The sequence below is a fragment of the Rhopilema esculentum genome, chromosome 6 (assembly GCF_057945365.1).
Source record: "Rhopilema esculentum isolate cy_ngs chromosome 6, ASM5794536v1, whole genome shotgun sequence".
Taxonomy (NCBI): Eukaryota; Metazoa; Cnidaria; class Scyphozoa; order Rhizostomeae; family Rhizostomatidae; genus Rhopilema; species Rhopilema esculentum.
In genome coordinates this window covers 8,971,417-8,991,282 of record NC_142820.1, presented here as the reverse complement: position 1 = coordinate 8,991,282, position 19,866 = coordinate 8,971,417, and the positions used below count along the sequence as shown (strand labels likewise).

At 35.6% G+C, this 19,866-nt stretch overlaps 1 protein-coding gene across 3 annotated transcripts; it reads left to right on the top strand.

Annotated features, from left to right (window-relative positions):
* The first annotated feature begins 223 nt into the window (after positions 1 to 223).
* LOC135686901 (arfaptin-2) lies at positions 224 to 17,592 on the top strand. Of its 3 annotated transcripts, none has more exons than XM_065203288.2 (3): positions 224 to 394; positions 10,382 to 11,097; positions 16,344 to 17,592. In XM_065203288.2, the coding sequence occupies exons 1-3, from the start codon at positions 337 to 339 to the stop codon at positions 16,494 to 16,496; spliced, it is 927 nt and encodes a 308-aa protein (XP_065059360.2). In that variant the 5' UTR covers positions 224 to 336; the 3' UTR covers positions 16,497 to 17,592. The 3 variants fall into 3 exon arrangements, with proteins under 3 accessions (XP_065059360.2, XP_065059359.2, XP_065059358.2); XM_065203287.2 differs by lacking the exon at positions 224 to 394 and adding an exon at positions 5,227 to 5,335; XM_065203286.2 differs by lacking the exon at positions 224 to 394 and adding an exon at positions 5,232 to 5,566.
* The last annotated feature ends 2,274 nt before the right edge of the window (positions 17,593 to 19,866 follow it).

Sequence of the window (19,866 nt, the reverse complement as noted above, 5' to 3'; positions counted from 1 at the left end):
CTGCGAGCAAGGGAAATTGGGGGAAGGAGGCATTGACCCACTTTAACCACCAGAAAAGCCTGTTTTTATTTGGTTTTAGCCTCCCTCACATTTTTAGACTCCCTACTTTTTAACACGCTATGGTGGCTTTTGATAGATGATTGTAACGTTTCAATGTTAGCGCATACACTTATGGAAGTTGCTGCGAAGGAGCACACCTGGCTACTCTTGAATGCTTACTGAGTTGGTATGCTAACCAGTTGATCTTATGAACAGGTACCGACGTCTGTGTAAAACGTGATATGAAACTTCGATGCATGCATGCACGTTAAAATCAAAAAGTTATACACTTAATCGATGTCCTTGGCAGTTGTCGGAGAGTTCGCAATGATACAGGCAGCTTTTAAAGCAAGTGGTATGTCGTAATGTAATCATCTTTGTAATTCAAAATTTAGTGAGCGATTTTAAATTCATCGCGCAAAATCATCATTGCTGAATCAAATGCTTCATTTGTAAAGGTTTTTAGAGCTACACTTGTAAAACAATTTACCCCGTACTTGTATGCTGGGAAACTTACCGTCGCGCAATCGGCAATTCGGTGTTTGAAGTGTTTCGATTGGCTAAACACAAAAGCGAGAGTTTCAATCTTAACCTTCACAAAACCATTGTCAAAAGCGTGATTCTGGCTTGCAACCACAACCTTTTGGGAAAATCTTCGAAACATTTCACACAAAAGCATGAATTAAGATGTTGAAGGCCCTTCACTTCCCTCTCAGCATCCACTTAATCTTTTAGTGCGTGAATTTTTACTACATACAGTTTATTTCCAATTTTCATCAATAGAAGGTTAATTCGTTTTACGATGAGAACTTAAAAAACATCATTGTTAGAAGAGAAGCATATACCAAAACAAGACGAAAACATCCTGCAAGCTTATTTATCTTCTGGAAGTTCAGAAGAATACTGCTGTTTCAAGTCTCCATATTTAGCGTTATTACGCGTTTTTCTTTTCTCCAAGCGTTTGCATTTGCAGCCAGCTTCATATGCAAAGGCTCCTTTCTCTACAAAAATAAACCTCACTCTCCACTTCCTAAGTTCTTGCTCCCCTCCCTTAGCTCTCGCAGTAAAAGGAGCTAAAGAAGGTGCTACTGTTCCGTCGCAAATGTTCCGTAGCTCACAAAACCCTCCTGCCATAACCTGCACTTTGAGGTTAAGGCAAGAGAAAAACTACAACTTCTCAAACAAAACATAATATAAGCAGCGTAAGAATGATACAGCCAACAGCATTCTCGTTACAATAAGCTTTCTAACTAACGTCTTTGCTCGAATAGTTCTTACGAATCTGGAAACATTTATTGACAGATCGCTGGTTTGCTAGTTTTCAGAATCCCTCTTTTCTTTGTTGTGAGTTGAATTTTGTTGTGAGAAGACATGCCAAAATGAAAACGTTTGTGGACAAACTTTATACAAATTTACTTTTTACAGTACCTCAACACGTTCATTCCCTTTGACCAATTTTGAACATTGTGTTCTTATGAAACTGTTCTTATAAAAAGGAATGTACAACAATATATTTTTACCATGTAACCAAAGTTAAGAAACTGTCTATCTTTCTCAGAAAAGCAATAAAAAGGATGGGTTTGAGTGTGGCACAAGTTTATTCTATTGTCTCGTTAGCCTTCCTCGCGTGTTTGGCCACCATTGTTTCTGGACTTTGGATACAACACAAACATATTACCATTGTTCGCTTTTCCAACGCTTTTCCAGTGTCAAATATTTTTGCACCACCTTCATCTACCTTGGTTACGACAAAGTAGAACCCGTAGACCAAACACCAGATGTACGTATATTGAATTATTATGAACAAGGCCGTGTTCGAAGGTACGGGGACGTGCCATTATCTAGGGGTGCCTTTTTTCTGAAAAGTGCGGAAATATTGGTATCAGTTTTTGAAATATGTGCAGAACAATGGGTACCATTTCCGAAAAATATTGCAAAATTATTAGGAGGGAGATTTAACGTTAGCAAAATGAATGTCCAGGTAGAGATAAAAGTATGAAATATGTGTAATATTGAGATTTTGGGGAAAAGGAGATGCAAAATTTGTTTAGTGATTTTTATGTGCCTTAAAAATTCAATTAGCTTTACGGAATTATAGGTATAGTTTTTTGATCATGTTTATGGAATTATGGGTCACATTTTTTCAGACATTTGCGGGATTATGGGTCCAAATGTTTTAACCAAAATGGCACGTCCCCGTCAAAAATTAGGCTTAGTTTACCCCCCCCCCCCCCCCCCCCCCGAGGTCTTGAGAAATACCATGTTGTCGGTTACTTCTAAAGCTAGGTAACAATCAGCATTGGTTGTCAATTTAGATCCCTCTTTCCATCTTAGCATGCCTTTTAAATGTGACCCATATTTAACTAACAGAGCAACTACCTTTGCTTGATTTTTTATTGGTTTTATGACAGGAAGGTCTCTGATATACCTACAACATTTCTTCCACCGAGCGGATTCTACCTCAAAATTTCCTTTTAAGATACTATTGGAGGGTGTGACACCCCCACACAACCCTGGTCGCGACGCCCCTGATTAAGAACCATGTTACATACTACCGCAATTCTCGAGGATATTTGAATTGTTGCGCAGTCTGACCATCAGATAAAAACAGTTGAGACAGACAAACGAAGAAACGTTTTTATGGCTAACTTTTATGAGAACCAATTTCCATCATTCGAACAGAAACTTGATGTTGACAGTAATTGTATAGAAAGCACAACGTAAAAAACACAGGAAGAAAGGGCACTGAGAGTAACATTGCTTTCAGGCAAAATTTCAAAGACTTTACTTTCGATTGTTTACCATTAAGACAGTAAAATGTCGAGAGATAGTCTTGACAGTGTTTTGTGCTGAAGGGTGTATGCTAATTGAAGTCTAGCTAGCATTGAATCTATACACAGTTTATAATCACCAGACACTCCAGCAAACAATTTCTATGATAGCTTGTTGCACATATCTTCATAGTCAAAAAAATTAATTCTTTCAGTTTATTTGAAAAATATAGCTTAAGGCAACACTATTTCTTAGCTAAGATAAAACAAAAAACTTTCTTTCTTTACTACACTTGGTACCAGAATTGGTCGAAGCTAGTCACCAGGATATATATATTTGAGCGATTTGCCACCGCAGCGGTCTACAATACTGCATCTCCTGTTTCTAAGGGCTTTGGCACCCAGGGTACCTCTTTACTTGTTTTGGCACCAAATTAACGCCCTGTGGCTAAATAAACTTTAATTGGAAAGTAACCTACTGAATGAATGGCTGTAAACAAATTCAAAGAATCAGATATTTCTAAGAAAGAACCTTAATTGCAAAATGAATGATTAAAGCATCACTAGCAAGGAGGGCATTTTTAATTGCTTTCCTTACGTCAATTAAATATCTATATATAACGAAAATCTTTCAAAATGTGCATGCTCAAAGCTTTAAATATATTAGATATTGATTTTATCAGTGGAGAATACCAGTATGTTTGAAACTTAACGAAAGTGTGCTGGCAGAATTTTTGCAGAGTGTACATATATTTGCTGTTGTAATCTATCAGGCTGTTGTTATGGTGGGGAGCTTGAGGGGTGTGGCACCCACTTGAGGGGTGTCACACTCTTTTTTCTTGCATTTATATTGAAAGTTCTCTGTTGTACAAATGAAATCATCTACACTGTTCATCAACTCTAAAAGGCTTGCAGAAATTGATCATTCATGAAAAAAACAACTGCATAATTTAGGTTTAATTTGGATTGCTAAGTAAGGAATTTGCTCAACGGAACATGCACTGGCTTGCTAAAGGGGACTGAGCCTTCCCAAAGTCTTTCTTAATCAAAACAAATGGGGCTTTGCACCGAAGCCCCCCTCTACGTCGGGGGCGCTTGTCCGAGCAGAGGGGGCAAGAAGGCCCTGAAATGCAAGAATCTTATATAATCTTATCGATGAGGCTCTTGGACTAGCACTCGATTGCTGTGCTGGTATTATCCTATTATAGAATCTTATCGATAATTGATGACCACGTTGACCACCCTCTCGTTAATTTCTTTAGAAATGTTAAAAAGATGATAATACCAGCTCAACAATGCAAAGGTTGAAAAGTTTGGCCTAAGTTATGTTACCCCACTCTCGCCCCCCAACCCAACGAGGAATACTCGATCATGTTAGTACAAAAGTTTTACGATTTGCCCTCAGCACCAACACTGCCCCTCCTGCCCTAACATTGTGCAGGCGTCCCTGTACACGGCACCACTAGTTATCTGAAGCTGCTCCGTGAACTTTAGGGCATCAAGTTGTTTAATCTGTGATTTTGGCACATGACCATTGAAGAAAGACCTATCCTGCCTGATAAGAAGCTGCTGCATACCAGATAAATCAAATGAAAAAGTAAAAGTTGACTTTCAGGTTTCTGAAAATACTAAGAAAATTTTAATAAGGATAGAAATATGAAGACAAAGGTTTGAGAATAACAGAATACTTATATATCTGGCTCTAAAATTTACTCATGGTCCAGTACCCATGTCAGTTCAACAGTTTGTCATTGGCACAAGTGAATTCTCTGGCCACTTTCTGAAGAAAGAAATTTCGTCCAAGCTGCCTGCTTGATTGTCCGAAGCATCTGTTTGTTGACACACGGACAAACGGAACATAATTCTCCTCATATGACTGAAACTTCTGTTAACTGTTGTTACTGTAGCAAGATATGCATGCATTTTAATTAAAATATTTCCTCTCGGGATACCCTGGGTGGGCTTATTAAGGACTTGAAAACTGGACTAGAATATGATAAAAATATTGCTTCATTTATTTGTCTAAAGCTTTTGAGAGTCTACCGAAATTTTCCTTATGACAAGACTTCATGCATATTGTATAAAACTACTCTTCTATAATGAAGATCATCTTACTATCAGGATACAAAATTTAAAGTTAAAGTGAAATAAAGCTCTTAGGAAACCCTAGACAATGCGTACCGTAGGGATCACTACTTGGTCTCCTTCTGTTCAATATATTCGTAAAAGATCGACAAAATATATGTCGGTACAGAATTTAAAAAATGCCTTGAAAAATATTTAAGCTTTTACCAGACAAATTTTGAGAGAATGAAAGGTAAGAATTTTGATTTTAAGTTCTAGTCCTAGTAGTTAGGAATCATGCAAGTTAGAACACGTCATACATTGAATAGCAACGTGTTTATCGGCAACAAGCATATGCACACGTCTATAGGTCACGTGGGCTATGCAAATGAGGGAGCAGGTTCACAGGGAAGCATACACAAGGTGGCTTGTCAATATGGCGGCTAGAAGCGACGAAATAGGTGAGTCAATTGCTCATGAAAATAGCTCATTTTACGTCGTTAATGGGGAAGAAAAACAACTAAGTAATAATTCTCAAGGTGACGGTGGTCATCTTCCAACTTTGGAGAGCATGCTAGAAGCTGCGACTGATCTTCAAAGCGACCATATCGATCAACCAACTAGCAAAATTTCTGGGCGTCTTGAGATGAGGCATGATATTGTTGAAAACCACCCAGCAGTACCAAATGCAGGTAGGGTAAATTCCGCAAAATATTTCTGGACAATTTTTTACAAATTTTACCGGATAGTAGGTCTCTATTAAAGTCGAATTCGTCAATCGAGGCACGTTTGCGGCATCAACTGCATCAGAAAAGGAACTTATAATGATAGGATCTTCGATTTGGGACAACAAAGCTGCATTCTTGGTTTCCTAATACCTCTGGTAATTGTCAATTTCCTATTTATTTTGCGTTAAGCCACCAGTCGTGTTATTTAGGGACATCTTTTAGAAGTACTTACACCTAAAAGGTTCTAGTACTGTGCAGAGCGACTGAGACCGCGAAACAACAACGGTTACAACATTAAGCAATTCAGTAATGGTTATGACACCGCACTGGCCTTCATCCCATCAACTTTAGATTGTAAGCGGAAAGACTTTAACATGCGAACGGGCCTGTCGCTCCACAGGACCTTAGTTTCTTTTAAAAAATAATTGTGGAAGCCTAATCAAAAGTCAGTTGATAAAAGCAGGCCATTGACACCTTCACCTCCACACATCAAGGAAGAGCCACTATACTTGAACTGTTTTGCATGCCTTCATTTTAATCATTTTCAGATTATTTATTTTTAATCATTTTAATCAACAGACATTTTCTTGTGGAGTCTTCAGAGAGAAGATTTCTGCAACACACCAGCAATACTTTAGTGCTAAACATGAAATCCGTATTTAATTCAAAATAGGGGTAATAAGTCTATGATTTTGATTAGTTTACAAGGTATTCAGTGCAAAAAATTAGCATTCTCACTGCTGCATTGTTTGTGCTAGGGACAGGGACAGTAATACAATTATGGGGAGAAACACCAGACACACCTGTCCAACTTGAATACCCTTTGTCCATCTTTGAAGTAAAGTTCAAAGCAATACTGTCTGCTTCAGATTTTTAATTGTATCATTACCAAAGTGAAGTTCACTCTTGTATTTTTAAAGTCAAAATGATTTGTATAAACAGGCTGGATCTTCTTTTTCATAAAACTAAACAAGTAATCCTTGAGAAACTTTCTCTGTTATACCTGTCAAATTTTGTTTCAACATCTTCAATTCACCTAGGTTGATTTGTCTTTATTTCTGTTTGCTTTATGCTTCCAAGAGAATCAAGCTATTCCTAAGCTTAAGCTCTTTTGAGGTAAACCCTACTAGCAGCTATCATATCAGCTAGAACTGTTTCACAGTCCTGGTAATATTAGGCACGCACACGCCTCCACACACACCTAAGACTCCTAAGACTCCTGAGGTGTGCTTTCTTTCCCAGGCACAGTTCCATGTTTTTAATTACTATTCTTTTTTGTTTCTGTTAATTTCTTGCTTTATTTCTTTAATATAATTTCCAATTTATTTTGTGTGCATTATCTTGATGGCATTTGCGTGTGTAACAGGATATTTCTTATATTGTATAACCTCGGTTTCATTTGTACCTCGTTTAGTTTTATGTCAATCATTAATTAATCTATTGTATGCCGTTGGTATAAATATCATGAGATTTTGTAAATAAGGGCTTTTTGATTAGCACGATAACAAGAATGTAAGCAAAGAACAAGATCTCATTTCTTCGTCTCTCACATGAAATCCTCTCGCATAAGTCTGCGCAATACAGCGTAAGACCTTTTACAAAAGTGGACGTGAGGGGGGGGGGGGGTATTGTAACTCTTTAAGGCAAAGGTGGAAAAAGTATTGGAACCTGGGAACTTTTGTGCAATTATTTACACTCACCATCTCACAGAAATCTCAACAAATCACCATCAAAGTTTTTTTGGTAGCCGAGCTTTTGAGACAAACCATGGTTCAGACTGACATTATTATAGGGACTGGCATCTACTTTCACAGAAAATATTCATTGCACTATGGCGTGAGCAGCATTTATCATAAATTGATCTTATATGCTTGGTTAGATTAATTTGTTGCATAAATTAGTTAGGACCCCATTAAAACCACATATTGTTTATCACTCGTCAAATATTAGGCTATGTTAGGCCTTCTCCATAAAATGCATCATACAATTCAAATGATTTTGCCCCTGACTCTTCTGAAACTATGTTTGGAGATTATTGCATGGATTTTCCTTTTGATTTTGGGTTTTTCATCACAATGATTGACTAAATTAACCAATTTCTGGTTACATTTGATTTCCCTTTTCTGTACATTTATGCATTAAGGTTACGGTAAACGTTTTGAACACGAAAATTGGTTTTTCCTTCCTAAAGGCCAAACGGCTTAAGGAAACTGGATAAACTATATATCATTCGATGCACAAGATTATGGCGTATCTAGCCAGATAAAAATTATTGGCAAATAATGTTAAATGTTATTTTCCATGCGAATTTACTGGTCAAAAAGTGTACCACCTTCAAAAGCTATTATGTACCCTTGCGTTTGAGGTAACAAAATCTGACTTAGACCAGCAGGAAGTGCCGGTCCTAAGCTACCAAAGTGTGTCTCAGATTTTTTAAATTCCTCCTCTTCTTTAAACTATACCCTGTCAAAAATTGGCAAATAATTTTTCCACCCTCCCGCAGCTGTATTTGGGTATAAAAGACGGACCAGAGAAAATAAAAAAATTTTGAGACACTTTGTTTGCCCAACGTCTGCCCTGGCCGTGTGCAAATTTTCGAGCCATTCGATTGGTTCCTTGGGTACATAATAGCTTTTTCGTACCTGCATGTAGAGGAATTTCGAGTCCGGAGAAAACGGGATTTTACTAATCGCACTTGCAAGATACACTCGTAAACCACAGTGTAATCCGGGTCAAGTCACTTGAAGATTTAAGATCAATAAGCCTGTTTAAATCAACACGGCCGTACATTGGGTATATGAATGTGCCATGCGATATTGTAAATGAGACATGCGACTACAACCGCAAAGCAACGATAATCGGCTAAAAAGGTCAAGAGATTTTCAGGCCGCAACTAAAAGTTTTGATAAAGAAATTATGGAAACCTTCGTTTACATGGGATTTTTTCCACTTTCAAAATTTCTGTTTGTTTCAAATTTGGTATCATTGTGTGCCTTGAAAGTTCGGCTACTTGAATGTGAAAAAATCGAAAAAATGATGTTTTCATCCAGAAAACGTTTACCATATCCTTAAGTAAAGTCATATCTAATATGTTGAGTAAGGCCTACTCAGAGTTAGTTTCATATAAACATGCTTTGAATTTCGTATCAGCTAAATACAGTATTGTAGGCACAAACAGAATTTTTTTTGTCTACCCTTTAAAATCTTGCAGAAAGTTTTGAGCCAGATACTTAGCTTCCCAGAAAGAAAAAAATGTTTTCAACCTCTGTTTTAAGGCCTAGTTTCCATTACTCTGTTTTCATATGTCTCCCTTTTATCATAAAATTTTCATATTTTCTTGAACACATTACTCAGGGTCACCCTGTTTTGGTCAAAACAATAAAATGGGGGTTTCCTTTACTATATTTTTATCCCTTCTCATTTCCTGTTTGAGCTCTTTGTGAAACTTAGATTGAATGACTTCATTTTCAGATGCCTCTGGCTTTCCTGTTCCCCATAAAGCAAAGTGTATTAAAATGATGCGGTTCAAAATGACTCCACTTTGAACATCATTTTTGAATGGCTTCGGTTTGGTTTCAAATGACTCTGTTTTTGTGCGTATCAGTGGAACTTAAAATCTAAACAGATTAATAGCAACAGTGCCTAGAATGAAAACCTTATACACTTGTTCAAACAATGTTACACACCTTCTAATACATATATGAGATTTGAAAGGCTATTAGGTCTTCATAAAAATTGTAAGATCCCCATTTTATGGATCCATTGCCCGTCTAAGCTTTTCAAGGTTTGTCATTACCAGCATGCGAACAAATTTAATATTACCAGGACTGGTTTCATATGATGTTTTCTTTATTGTTCCAGTGACTTCCACAAGTCAATCAATTATCAATTTTTGTCCCCCGTCAATAAAACAAATAATTCTCAAACAGTTTTTGGTGATACAAGTTGAATGTTCCAACATTTTGTACACTAAAGGATGTCAGGAAAAAGCTTTAGTATTTTTAAAAATTCCCTTATTTCATTATACTGAATTGAAAGAAAGAAGTTCACAAGAAGTTAATGATTTGGGAAGAAGCTTACATCATAGGAGCTCTTTAGAGTTGTTGTTGCTCTGTCTCTTGTGGATCTTTAAAAGAGTAGTGTCCTTAAAAATTTAATGCTTTCCAATTTTCCATTAAAATTTTACAGGTTTATAAAATGTCTGCTTAGTCTTTAGTTTCAGTTGAAGCTTGCCTAGGTTCTGTAGTTGTGTCTTAGGCATGCAATTAATGGTAATCTTAAAGAGGGGGTATCAAATGCTGGCAACAATTGTGTACTAAATCTCAGATGTGGCTGAGGCTTTTAGAAGTATAACTTATTGTGTCATCCCATCGCCATTTCTTCTCAATTGTGGATGGCGTTTTGTGATTCTTGTACTGTTCATTGCTGAAGTTGTCATTTCAAGAGAAGAACTGTGACTGAGTTTCACTTTAAGCCAAATGCTTGTTAAAAGCCACACTTTTATAAGTTTAAGCTTAATCTTGTTATTAGACTCTTGATCTATTGCAAGAAACAAACACAATGCAACATAAATCAATGAGGCACCCAGGAAAGAGAAAAGGGTGTACCATCATTGGAACATATGCAATTACATACCTTTTCCACAAAGATTTGCATAGAAAAACAACAATTTTTCTTAGTTGCAATTCCCCTTGTTATTTGGTAGATGCCTTTTTGCATGAGAAAGCAAATGTATATTGTTTTGAATATTTATATTACGTGATTCTTTTTTATTCAAAGGTGCAACATCCCTTGCTCCTCAACCATCAGTTGGTCAGTACATACAGACCTCGTCAGGTGGTTATGGATATTCTAAGCCAGTAACAGAACAAGGTGCTGGGCCAGTTCTTGTCAGGGCTGACACATCTGCTAAGGTAGAGGCTCTGAAGAAATGGACAATATCAGCATACAAATGTACAAAACAGCTTGTATCAGAGAAGCTAGGAAGGAGAGCAAAAACTGTAGATGAAGAGCTAGAGAAGCGAATTGAAAGCCTCAGAGAAACACAAAGAAAGTATGCTAATGTGCTAAAGCTGGCCAGACAATTAACTCAGAATTTCCATTCTATCATCCAAACACAAAAGTTGATGGCTGAAGATTTCATGGACTTGAGTATGAAAGCTCCTGAACTTCAAGATGAATTTACACAAAATGGTGACCTTCAGAAAGTCCTTGTAAAGAATGGTGAAACCCTACTGAATGCACTTGGATTTTTTACAACAAATCTCGCGACCCTTTGTAACAAGACAATAGAAGACACAATTCAAACAGTGAAAGCTTATGAATCATGTAGAATCGAATATGATGCCTATCGGTCAGACATGGAGATATCTGAAACCAGTGGGGTTTCACAGAGGGTAGAAGAGGCCAGAAAAGAATTTTCTTCCCAGAGGGAGAAATATGAAAAAGTTCGCCAGGATTTACAGATCAAAATGAAATTCCTTGAAGAAAATAAGGTAGATCTAAATTTCTAAACATGTTCACTTGCTATCTCTTTTCCACTGTTCAACTTAAGCATTATCTCTGTCCAGTTTCATTAAGATAATGTTAAGTTGACAAAATAACACATTGTATAAATGATAAGGTTTTTAAGTCATATTCAGAATTTTATCTTACATCAGCTAACTTTTGCTAAGTCCTTTCATCTTCATTATTAGAAGAACCATTCATTTAATTTCATTCTTAGTTCCTGTGATGTGACTACCTGACCTAATTTTCTGGCTTAACAGTACATATTTCCAATGCCACTCTAGGGTCATTCCATATCAAAGGGGGACAAAAATATTGGAAATGTAACCCACCCTCTCAGAATTGCCCAATTTTTTGTAGTGTTGTTCACACTAATGAGATAGGAGCTTCCTGCAAATTTCAGCTCCATACCTTCATTTGTTCCAGAATGAGAGCCACTTGAAATTTGCACCAAATTCGCTCGAACTTCTCAAATCCGCCATTTTGAATTTTTGCCGCAAGTCTTTTTGGCAAAATTTAATGTCTCTTTTGGAATTTTGCACTGAAAATGTCTCTTCTGGGTAAATCAATACTTAGGAGTTTGAAAATGACATCAGAAACCGGCTAACATCTACAGAAAAGCAATGAAATGTCTGTATCCAAGGGTTGCTTTTGTCCTTAGCAACTACGCTACCCCCATTCATGTCACTTTTTGACAATGTTGCCAAAATGTGACAAATCCCAACTTTTGTATATTGAATATATAGTGTCTTAGCTTGACAAGAGCAAAAAATCAGAGATAGTATTTTTTCTTTTTTTGAGATATCTTTGTTTCAAAATGTCAGATTTTAATGAAAAAGTTTCAAAATTTGTATGGTCTGATAAGGAGATTATTCAGAACAGAGCATTTTCTTAAAAGTCCAAATACAAACTTATTGCTGGAAGTAAGTGGGAATGGTTTCAATATTGCAAAATAACTTGCCACTAATAAATTTTAATAACTAAAAGTACTTAATAAATGCTTTATTAATTAAAGTCTAACAATGGATTCAGTTCAAATATTCTTCAATTTTTACAGTGTCAGCAGTTTCTAAGGAATAATTCTTTCCTGAGTTTGTCAGTGGAAATGGTGCACTCACTGTCATTAGAATATTCACATATGGAACCCAGCAATTAGTATCTTTAATATACTGAATTCCTCAGTCAAGCCTCTACCTGTTAATGAGGCCCCAACCCCGCAAGTTGGCAATAACCAATTAGTTTCTTAGATAAGACAGAATTTTGCAAGTAATGTCAGTATTTATACTTTTGTTTATATCTACCACAAAATTAAGTATGACCAACTAAATAAACCTCCTTAGAATAAGCCCTCTTGTAGAAGCCCCTTTGAATAATAAGCCTTCTCTTGAATAAGCCCAAACTTATTTTGCAAAATTCATCCGGGGCCAATTAAAGACTTACCGTATGCAAAAAACGACAAGGTTTTATGGTGGGTGGGGTTAGATCAGATAGTACATTTGGGGAAATTATCTTAAAACAAAAGACAATCTGGAAGATATTTACTTTGAAACACAATAGAGTTCTAAAGTGATGACGTCATAAAAATTTTTTTTAGAAATTTCTAATTTGGATCCCATAACCTGAAAGAGCATCATGAAATACCTCTAAATTTGCAAAATCAGGCAAGTGTATTACGAAAGGTCAGAGATATGGCCACATGTTTATTGGTTCTCTCCCCATCAAACCTGTGTCTTTTGGTCTCTGTTCATAACTTCATGAACAGAGCCAAAATAACAGTGATTCGTTAGCAAACTTCAAATCTTTCATTAGCCAAATCTCAACCGATTTAAGACTTATTTGGCCAATTTTGCGTATTTGAAAGTATTTCATGGTGATCTTTTACGCTATGTGGTTAAAATTCAAAAATTCTAAAAAAGGTTTTTGATTACGTCACACAGGTTTTTGATGACGTCTTAAATGTTGGAAACTCAAACTATATGGAATTTCTTACAGAAAGATGAGTGTATTTTTCCAATCAGCTCTGAGTACACTAATGCACTGTCACCTTTGTTTTTTAAACAGAAGTGTGAACAAATATTCACAACAATCTGTTGTGTGGTTGTGGATGATTTTGTTGTAAGTGCAAACAATCATTCTTTTTGAGAGTATTCTAATGATTTTATGACGTGATGAAGAAAGTGATGTTGAAAGGGAAAACATTGATGATATGGAAGAGTGCATAACATACAAACAATGGACCACCACTGATCGTGCAGAATTGATTTCGGTTACTGCAACAGTGGAAGAGTTCATTGAAGTTTTGTGCGAAAAATTAGATGCAATAACAGCACACTCCTACATTGCAAAGTCGCAAGCAAATTATTTAAAAGAACTGAAAGATAATTTGGAACACACTGAGGTTATAGTATTAGGTGATTTTGCTGAAAATTACAAGTTTCTGATTCAGGATGAAATACAAAGTTACCACTGGAATCAGAAACAACACTCCATCCCATAGTGGTTTACCATCGCTTCAGTGATAGTTCTGTTCTTGTTTCGGACTCCATATGTTTCATCTCTGATGACTTGGATCATGACGTCACAATGGTTTATCAAATAAATTATATTAAAATTATATTAAAATTATATTATATTATAAATATAGATTATATTAAAAGAAACATTTCTGATACCATTAAATCCATTCATTATTTTTCTGATGGTTGCGCAGAGCAATATAAGAATTGTAAAAAATTTCTTAAACTTGTGCCACCATCAGAATGATTTTGGAATGGATTGTAAATGGAATTTGTTTGCCACCAGTCACGGTAAATCACCTTGTGATGGCATAGGTGGTACGGTGAAAAGAATTGTGGCTAAGGCAAGTTTGCAGCGACACAAGGAGAACCAAATACTTACGGCAAGGGAAATGTTTGATTTTTGCAAGGAGGAGATTATTGGAATCCAATTTCAGTTCATAGGTAGAGGTGAAGTAGATCAAAAAAGAGAACAACTGAAGGAGCGTTTTTCGTTTTCTAGAACAGTGCCTGGTACAAGAAGCTACCACCAATTTGTTCCGCTAGGAATAAATGAAATTGGGGCAAAGAGGTTGTCTGAAGATGCCAACTATGGAATCAAGTTCAATTTCTCCAACCAGCCAGAAATAATTGAAATACTAGATGACTTAAATCCAGGAAAATTCATCATTTCACGATACGATGAAGCTATTTGGCTTGGTGTTGTTTGTCAAGCAGACAAGGATACCGAGGATGTCCAAATCCGTTTTATGCATCCTCAATTTCCCTCACAACATTTTGAATGGCCAAACAGAGATGATGTTTGCTGGGTTCCAAATGTGAATATTCTAATGACAGTGAGTGCACCATTTCCACTGACAAACTCAGGAAAGAATTATTCCTTAGAAACTGCTGACACTGTAAAAATTGAAGAATATTTGAACTGAATCCATTGTTAGACTTTAATTAATAAAGCATTTATTAAGTACTTTTAGTTATTAAAATTTATTAGTGGCAAGTTATTTTGCAATATTGAAACCATTCCCACTTACTTCCAGCAATAAGTTTGTATTTGGACTTTTAAGAAAATGCTCTGTTCTGAATAATCTTCTTATCAAACCATACAAATTTTGAAACTTTTTCATTAAAATCTGACATTTTGAAACAAAGATATCTCAAAAAAAGAAAAAATACTATCTCTGATTTTTTGCTCTTGTCAAGCTAAGACACTATATATTCAATATACAAAAGTTGGGAATTGTCACATTTTGGCAACATTGTCAAAAAGTGACATGAATGGGGGTAGCGTAGTTGCTAAGGACAAAAGCAACCCTTGGATACAGACATTTCATTGCTTTTCTGTAGATGTTAGCCGGTTTCTGATGTCATTTTCAAACTCCTAAGTATTGATTTACCCAGAAGAGACATTTTCAGTGCAAAATTCCAAAAGAGACATTAAATTTTGCCAAAAAGACTTGCGGCAAAAATTCAAAATGGCGGATTTGAGAAGTTCGAGCAAATTTGGTGCAAATTTCAAGTGGCTCTCATTCTGGAACAAATGAAGGTATGGAGCTGAAATTTGCAGGAAGCTCCTATCTCATTAGTGTGAACAACACTACAAAAAATTGGACAATTCTGAGAGGGTGGGTTACATTGGTGTCCCCCTTTGATATGGAATGACCCTCTACACAGTGCTTTTTTACAATAGTCCAGAGTCCAGATCGATAATTTATATCATTTTGTAGTCTCAAGCATTTTTCATGGAAGCCTTTTGCAATATTTATCCATATTTTAGCTCCATGCTAGGGCAGGCCTCTCAGTTTGAGGCAGCGTTTGTGTGACTACACAGGCAAGACAAGGTGTGCATTTTGTCACACACCTGCTTCACAAAAAGTAGCGATATTGCGCACCCATTTGCATTTAAAATTACTTTTTATCATAAAAATTGCCTAGTTGCTCCTGAAATCTGTTTTAAAGTACAGCATTCATCATTTAGAGAATTGCATGACACGATATAAACCGTGCCATTTAAACCAGAAGTTATATATAAATCACACTCCTCGATTAAAGTTGTTGCTTAGAGGCACGTCATAAGCCAAGCACCTGCTAAAATCTTTATGGAGAGGCCGGCTAGGGTACACCAATGACCCAAGGTGTTTGAGTAAGGTGCCAGTTTAAAGCAACCCATTTTTTAGTTTTTAGTTCAAAATTTCACTTTTTTCAAGCACTACCCTGAACTAATTCATTACTCAAACAAAATGTTGGCACTTTTTGTATGAGATATCTTTATTTTGTATGAGATAAGTTTATTAATATTCTAATTTGTATAATGCTAGAAATTTGAGTCTGTTGTTGGTTCATCAAGTAAAGAGTAAAATAATGACATTGAAAGTTATTAATATCTTTCAGTAGCTTGTTTTTAAGTTTTTTGGAAATGCTGTAAAAATCATATTCTTCCCATATGGTTATTACCTTGTTATTAATTTACTATTAAATATGTTCATTTTTTTATTGTTATCACTAAAAACTGATGTTTTGAAAGAATCAGTGTCATTTTGGTAGTTGAATTGTTTTTAAGGAGGTGATCTAAAGAAAAGAATGCTCCTAAAAGCCCAGAAATGATGCTAAAAAGTTCCTGAAACTTTTTAACAAAACAGCATGTACTTTAAAGAAGACTTTAGCTCTCGTAAGAGAATAATTGACATTTGTTCTAATTTTCTCTTGTTTCTTTCTTTAAGGTCAAGGTAATGAGAAAGCAGCTTCTGCTGTTCCATAATGCAGTGGCTGCCTACTTCGCAGGAAACAAAAAAGAGCTTGAGAATACAATGAAAGAGTTTCACATCAGAGTGCAAAATAAAGGGGAAGGCTCTTCATTTTTAGAGCAACACTAAGCAGAACTACAGTATTCTTTGTCTAGTGGATGTTTAGATGTTTGAAAGTAAAGTACAGTTCTTTGTTTGTTTTCACAATTCAATTTTCCCATTTGCCAAAGAATCATCTTACAGATATATTTTGATAAGAGCAGTAATCTCCTCCCTATCATATTGATTATATGTTCATTTTGACATTATATAAATTGCATTCAAGACAAAACATTATTTATCATTCCTGGAGTATCTATGGAATAAGAATATATTTTCTTTATCAGTTGTTATTTCTACCTAGTTTGAGCCTTACCTTGAGGTACCAAAAGGTAAGAAGCTCAGGTGATGCTTATAAGATATGTGTATGAATAGCTTAAGTGATGATCTATGACTTCCCTAGCGTACACAGTCTGACAAAGGTGCCAAAGTGTTCACATGGGTCCTCCAGGCATGAAAAGTCAAGATTGGGCTTTCTGTGCAAAAATTAGTAAATCTATTCTCATAACTTAAATTGCTGTTCAAGGCAATGATCAATTGATGAATCTGAATATAAGTAAATGATGTCAACTGACATATTCTATATGACTATTTTGAATTAGATCAGAGGAGAAATCAAATGACAAATAATTTTGACAAAATATGTGAATAACAATTTAATATTTTAAAACTTTGATAAAGGTGAATGAATATTGAATTAATATTGAGCAAGCCAAATCAAAGTCAGAAACTTGTTTAACCTCTTTTTGCCTCTTTTCCTTAACTTTTTAGTTGTAGACAATAGCCATGATAATAAATTTTCCAAGCCAACGTTTGAAATCTGACACCTGATCCTGGATGAAGGTTTCACATGGCTGCAACCTTAAAGGCCCAACAAATCTTTCAAATTAGTGTTTAGAAAATTCTTGCTTTTTCTTAATGCTTTAGCTCTAAATAGTGAAAGTTTAAACCTTAGATTCAACATAGCCATCAATTGTGCCTAAGATGAAGTATGTTCATTATATGTTAAACTCTGATTCTCCATGTTATTTGAACGCCTCTAAAAAGTATAAATGTAAAGGCGTGAATGTAACTATAAATGGTTGAAATCTGGAAGACAGACTGACAATGAAATATATGCCTCTTGCTTTTGAAACATTTTTGGTTGTTTTCTCACCTCTAATGAAGCAATTTTTGCACAAGTAAAGAGTTATGAAATTATACAAAATATTAGTTGAGTTTGTACTTGTTGATTTGTACGCTTATCACAAAGCATAATTGTTTTTGAATATTGCCTGCAAACATATAAAGCTTTGCATTTCATACACCAGATTGAAGCTTTTGTATAAACAAAGATTTCTTCACTGTTCTATGTCACTAAAAGTCTGCTGCATTGCAAAGTTGCAAAATTGCCTGTTACAGACTTTTTAAATTTATTACAAGTAAATATTTCATCAGATGCATTTTTTATTCATCCAGTCAATATTTTAAATTTTAAAATGCTCTAGATGTGTGAGACTTCATAGGATATTGGTAGGTTTTATCAAGATCGACTTGCTGAGAATGGGGCATAAGTAAGTTTGGTGAATCAAATCTTGGGTACGAAATGTAAAACTTTCTTCAGCTATAGAAACTTGTTGACAAGAGATATCTCTTGTTTTGGCAAAGGGCACATTGGCTAGGAACAGTGAGCTAAAGCCCTAACTAGAGAGCCAAATTTGACGGAAAATTTCGGAAATATTTCCTTCTTTCCGTTTCTCCTCCACCAAAACTCAACTCCCACTGCGTCCACTGCGCCTCTGGATCTACAAATAAAACGGGAACATCGATTTAACGAAGGAGCCCACAGTAGCCAAGAGCTCCAATACCTCACTGGCCTTCACTGGCCCCAATCCTTTTGATTTGTAGCCTCGTTTTCGTTTTGGCGCGAAAATTCTATTCATGTTTAGTTGAAATTTGTCTGGTGTCAAGTTGTCAGACTAAAAACGAGGTAAGTTGCCATTTTAGCTGCTTTATTGTATTTTTTCTTGCCAAATAATAACATGCTAGTTGCAAGCGTAAGAAACAGAAAAAGTCATGTCTGATTTAAGTTTGAGTATCTAGTTCACCAGCACATTTTGTATGAATGTCTATTGGCGGCAAACACTATCAATCTGAAATAAATTGATACCCACATTTTTATTTGAGCGTCATTTGCATCCAAACTCACAATAGATGGGCCCATTGACCCACAAACAGTCTTTTTTTATCCATGCATCTACTGAATGATTTTGCCACAGGCTTCAAGCCTATGCAAAAATTTAGAAGTATAAGTGTTAGTATTAGTATGTAAAAATTAATATTGATGAATAATAATCAAAAAAGATTTAAAGTTTCTAAAACAGTTAAAAGCTAAATAATTGTTTATTGATTTTACATAAATTTTCAGCTAGTTTTGAGCTTATTGACATTTTAGTGTTTGCTGAAATAGTAATAAAGCTAAGAGTAAATGAACTTTCTTCATTTACAACAAGATCATGCAGGCCAGGGGCCCATTTTGCATCCAGAATACAAGCTTTGAAGACAATAACACAGACAGCAATTTTGCTGGCAACTTTTAGTCTGTTACACCACTGTAACCAAACTTTCTTAGACATTTAGCACCAAAGCTTCGGTGACTCTGTGGAAATGATTCCACTTTCCCTGACTCTCTGGATTTCAAAAATATGCAGGGCCATTAAGACCGCTAATTTGTGTCAGCCCCTGGCTGTGTCAGCCTTTTATCTGAATACCAAATAACTGGATAGAGTTATCAAAATTGTTGCCAGACTTGACTAAATAGCACACAATTACAAGATATAAAAAGTATGCAGCTAGTAAAATAATTGTAATACTTTGGGTCTTGTTACGGTTTCAGTACACTTTGGTAGACCACTTATAGTACATGGCTCTCATTTGCTTTGCTCTGTTTCATTTCAATCAATTTTCAAAATACTTGTGTTGGTAAAGCAAGTTAGAGATCTTCTTTAGCAATGATATTTGATAAATCGGCTTTTAGAACTCTGCAGTTTAACACTGAAAAGTGTAATTTTCAATGGCACATCACTTGCTATAATACATCTACTTGAAATTCCCAGAAAAACGTCTGCACCTAAGTAATTGTGTGTTTGGAAACATTATGAAAAAAAATGAAAATTTTATCATTTTTAGTAGATACTCTGCTCTTTACCCATGTTATACCTTGCTGTATAATGGAATAACTGTTCTATTGGAAGCTTAACGCTTCCCATTAATTATTTGCATGCCTTCTTGATTGTGGCTGAAACATTTCAATGTTATCCTGACAAGTAATTTTGCTTGTTTTGCTTCAGGATTTCTGTATGTGAACAATTGCCCTTAAGTTTTTGTAACAAGTCCTTCTTCAAGACACTGGCATATTGTC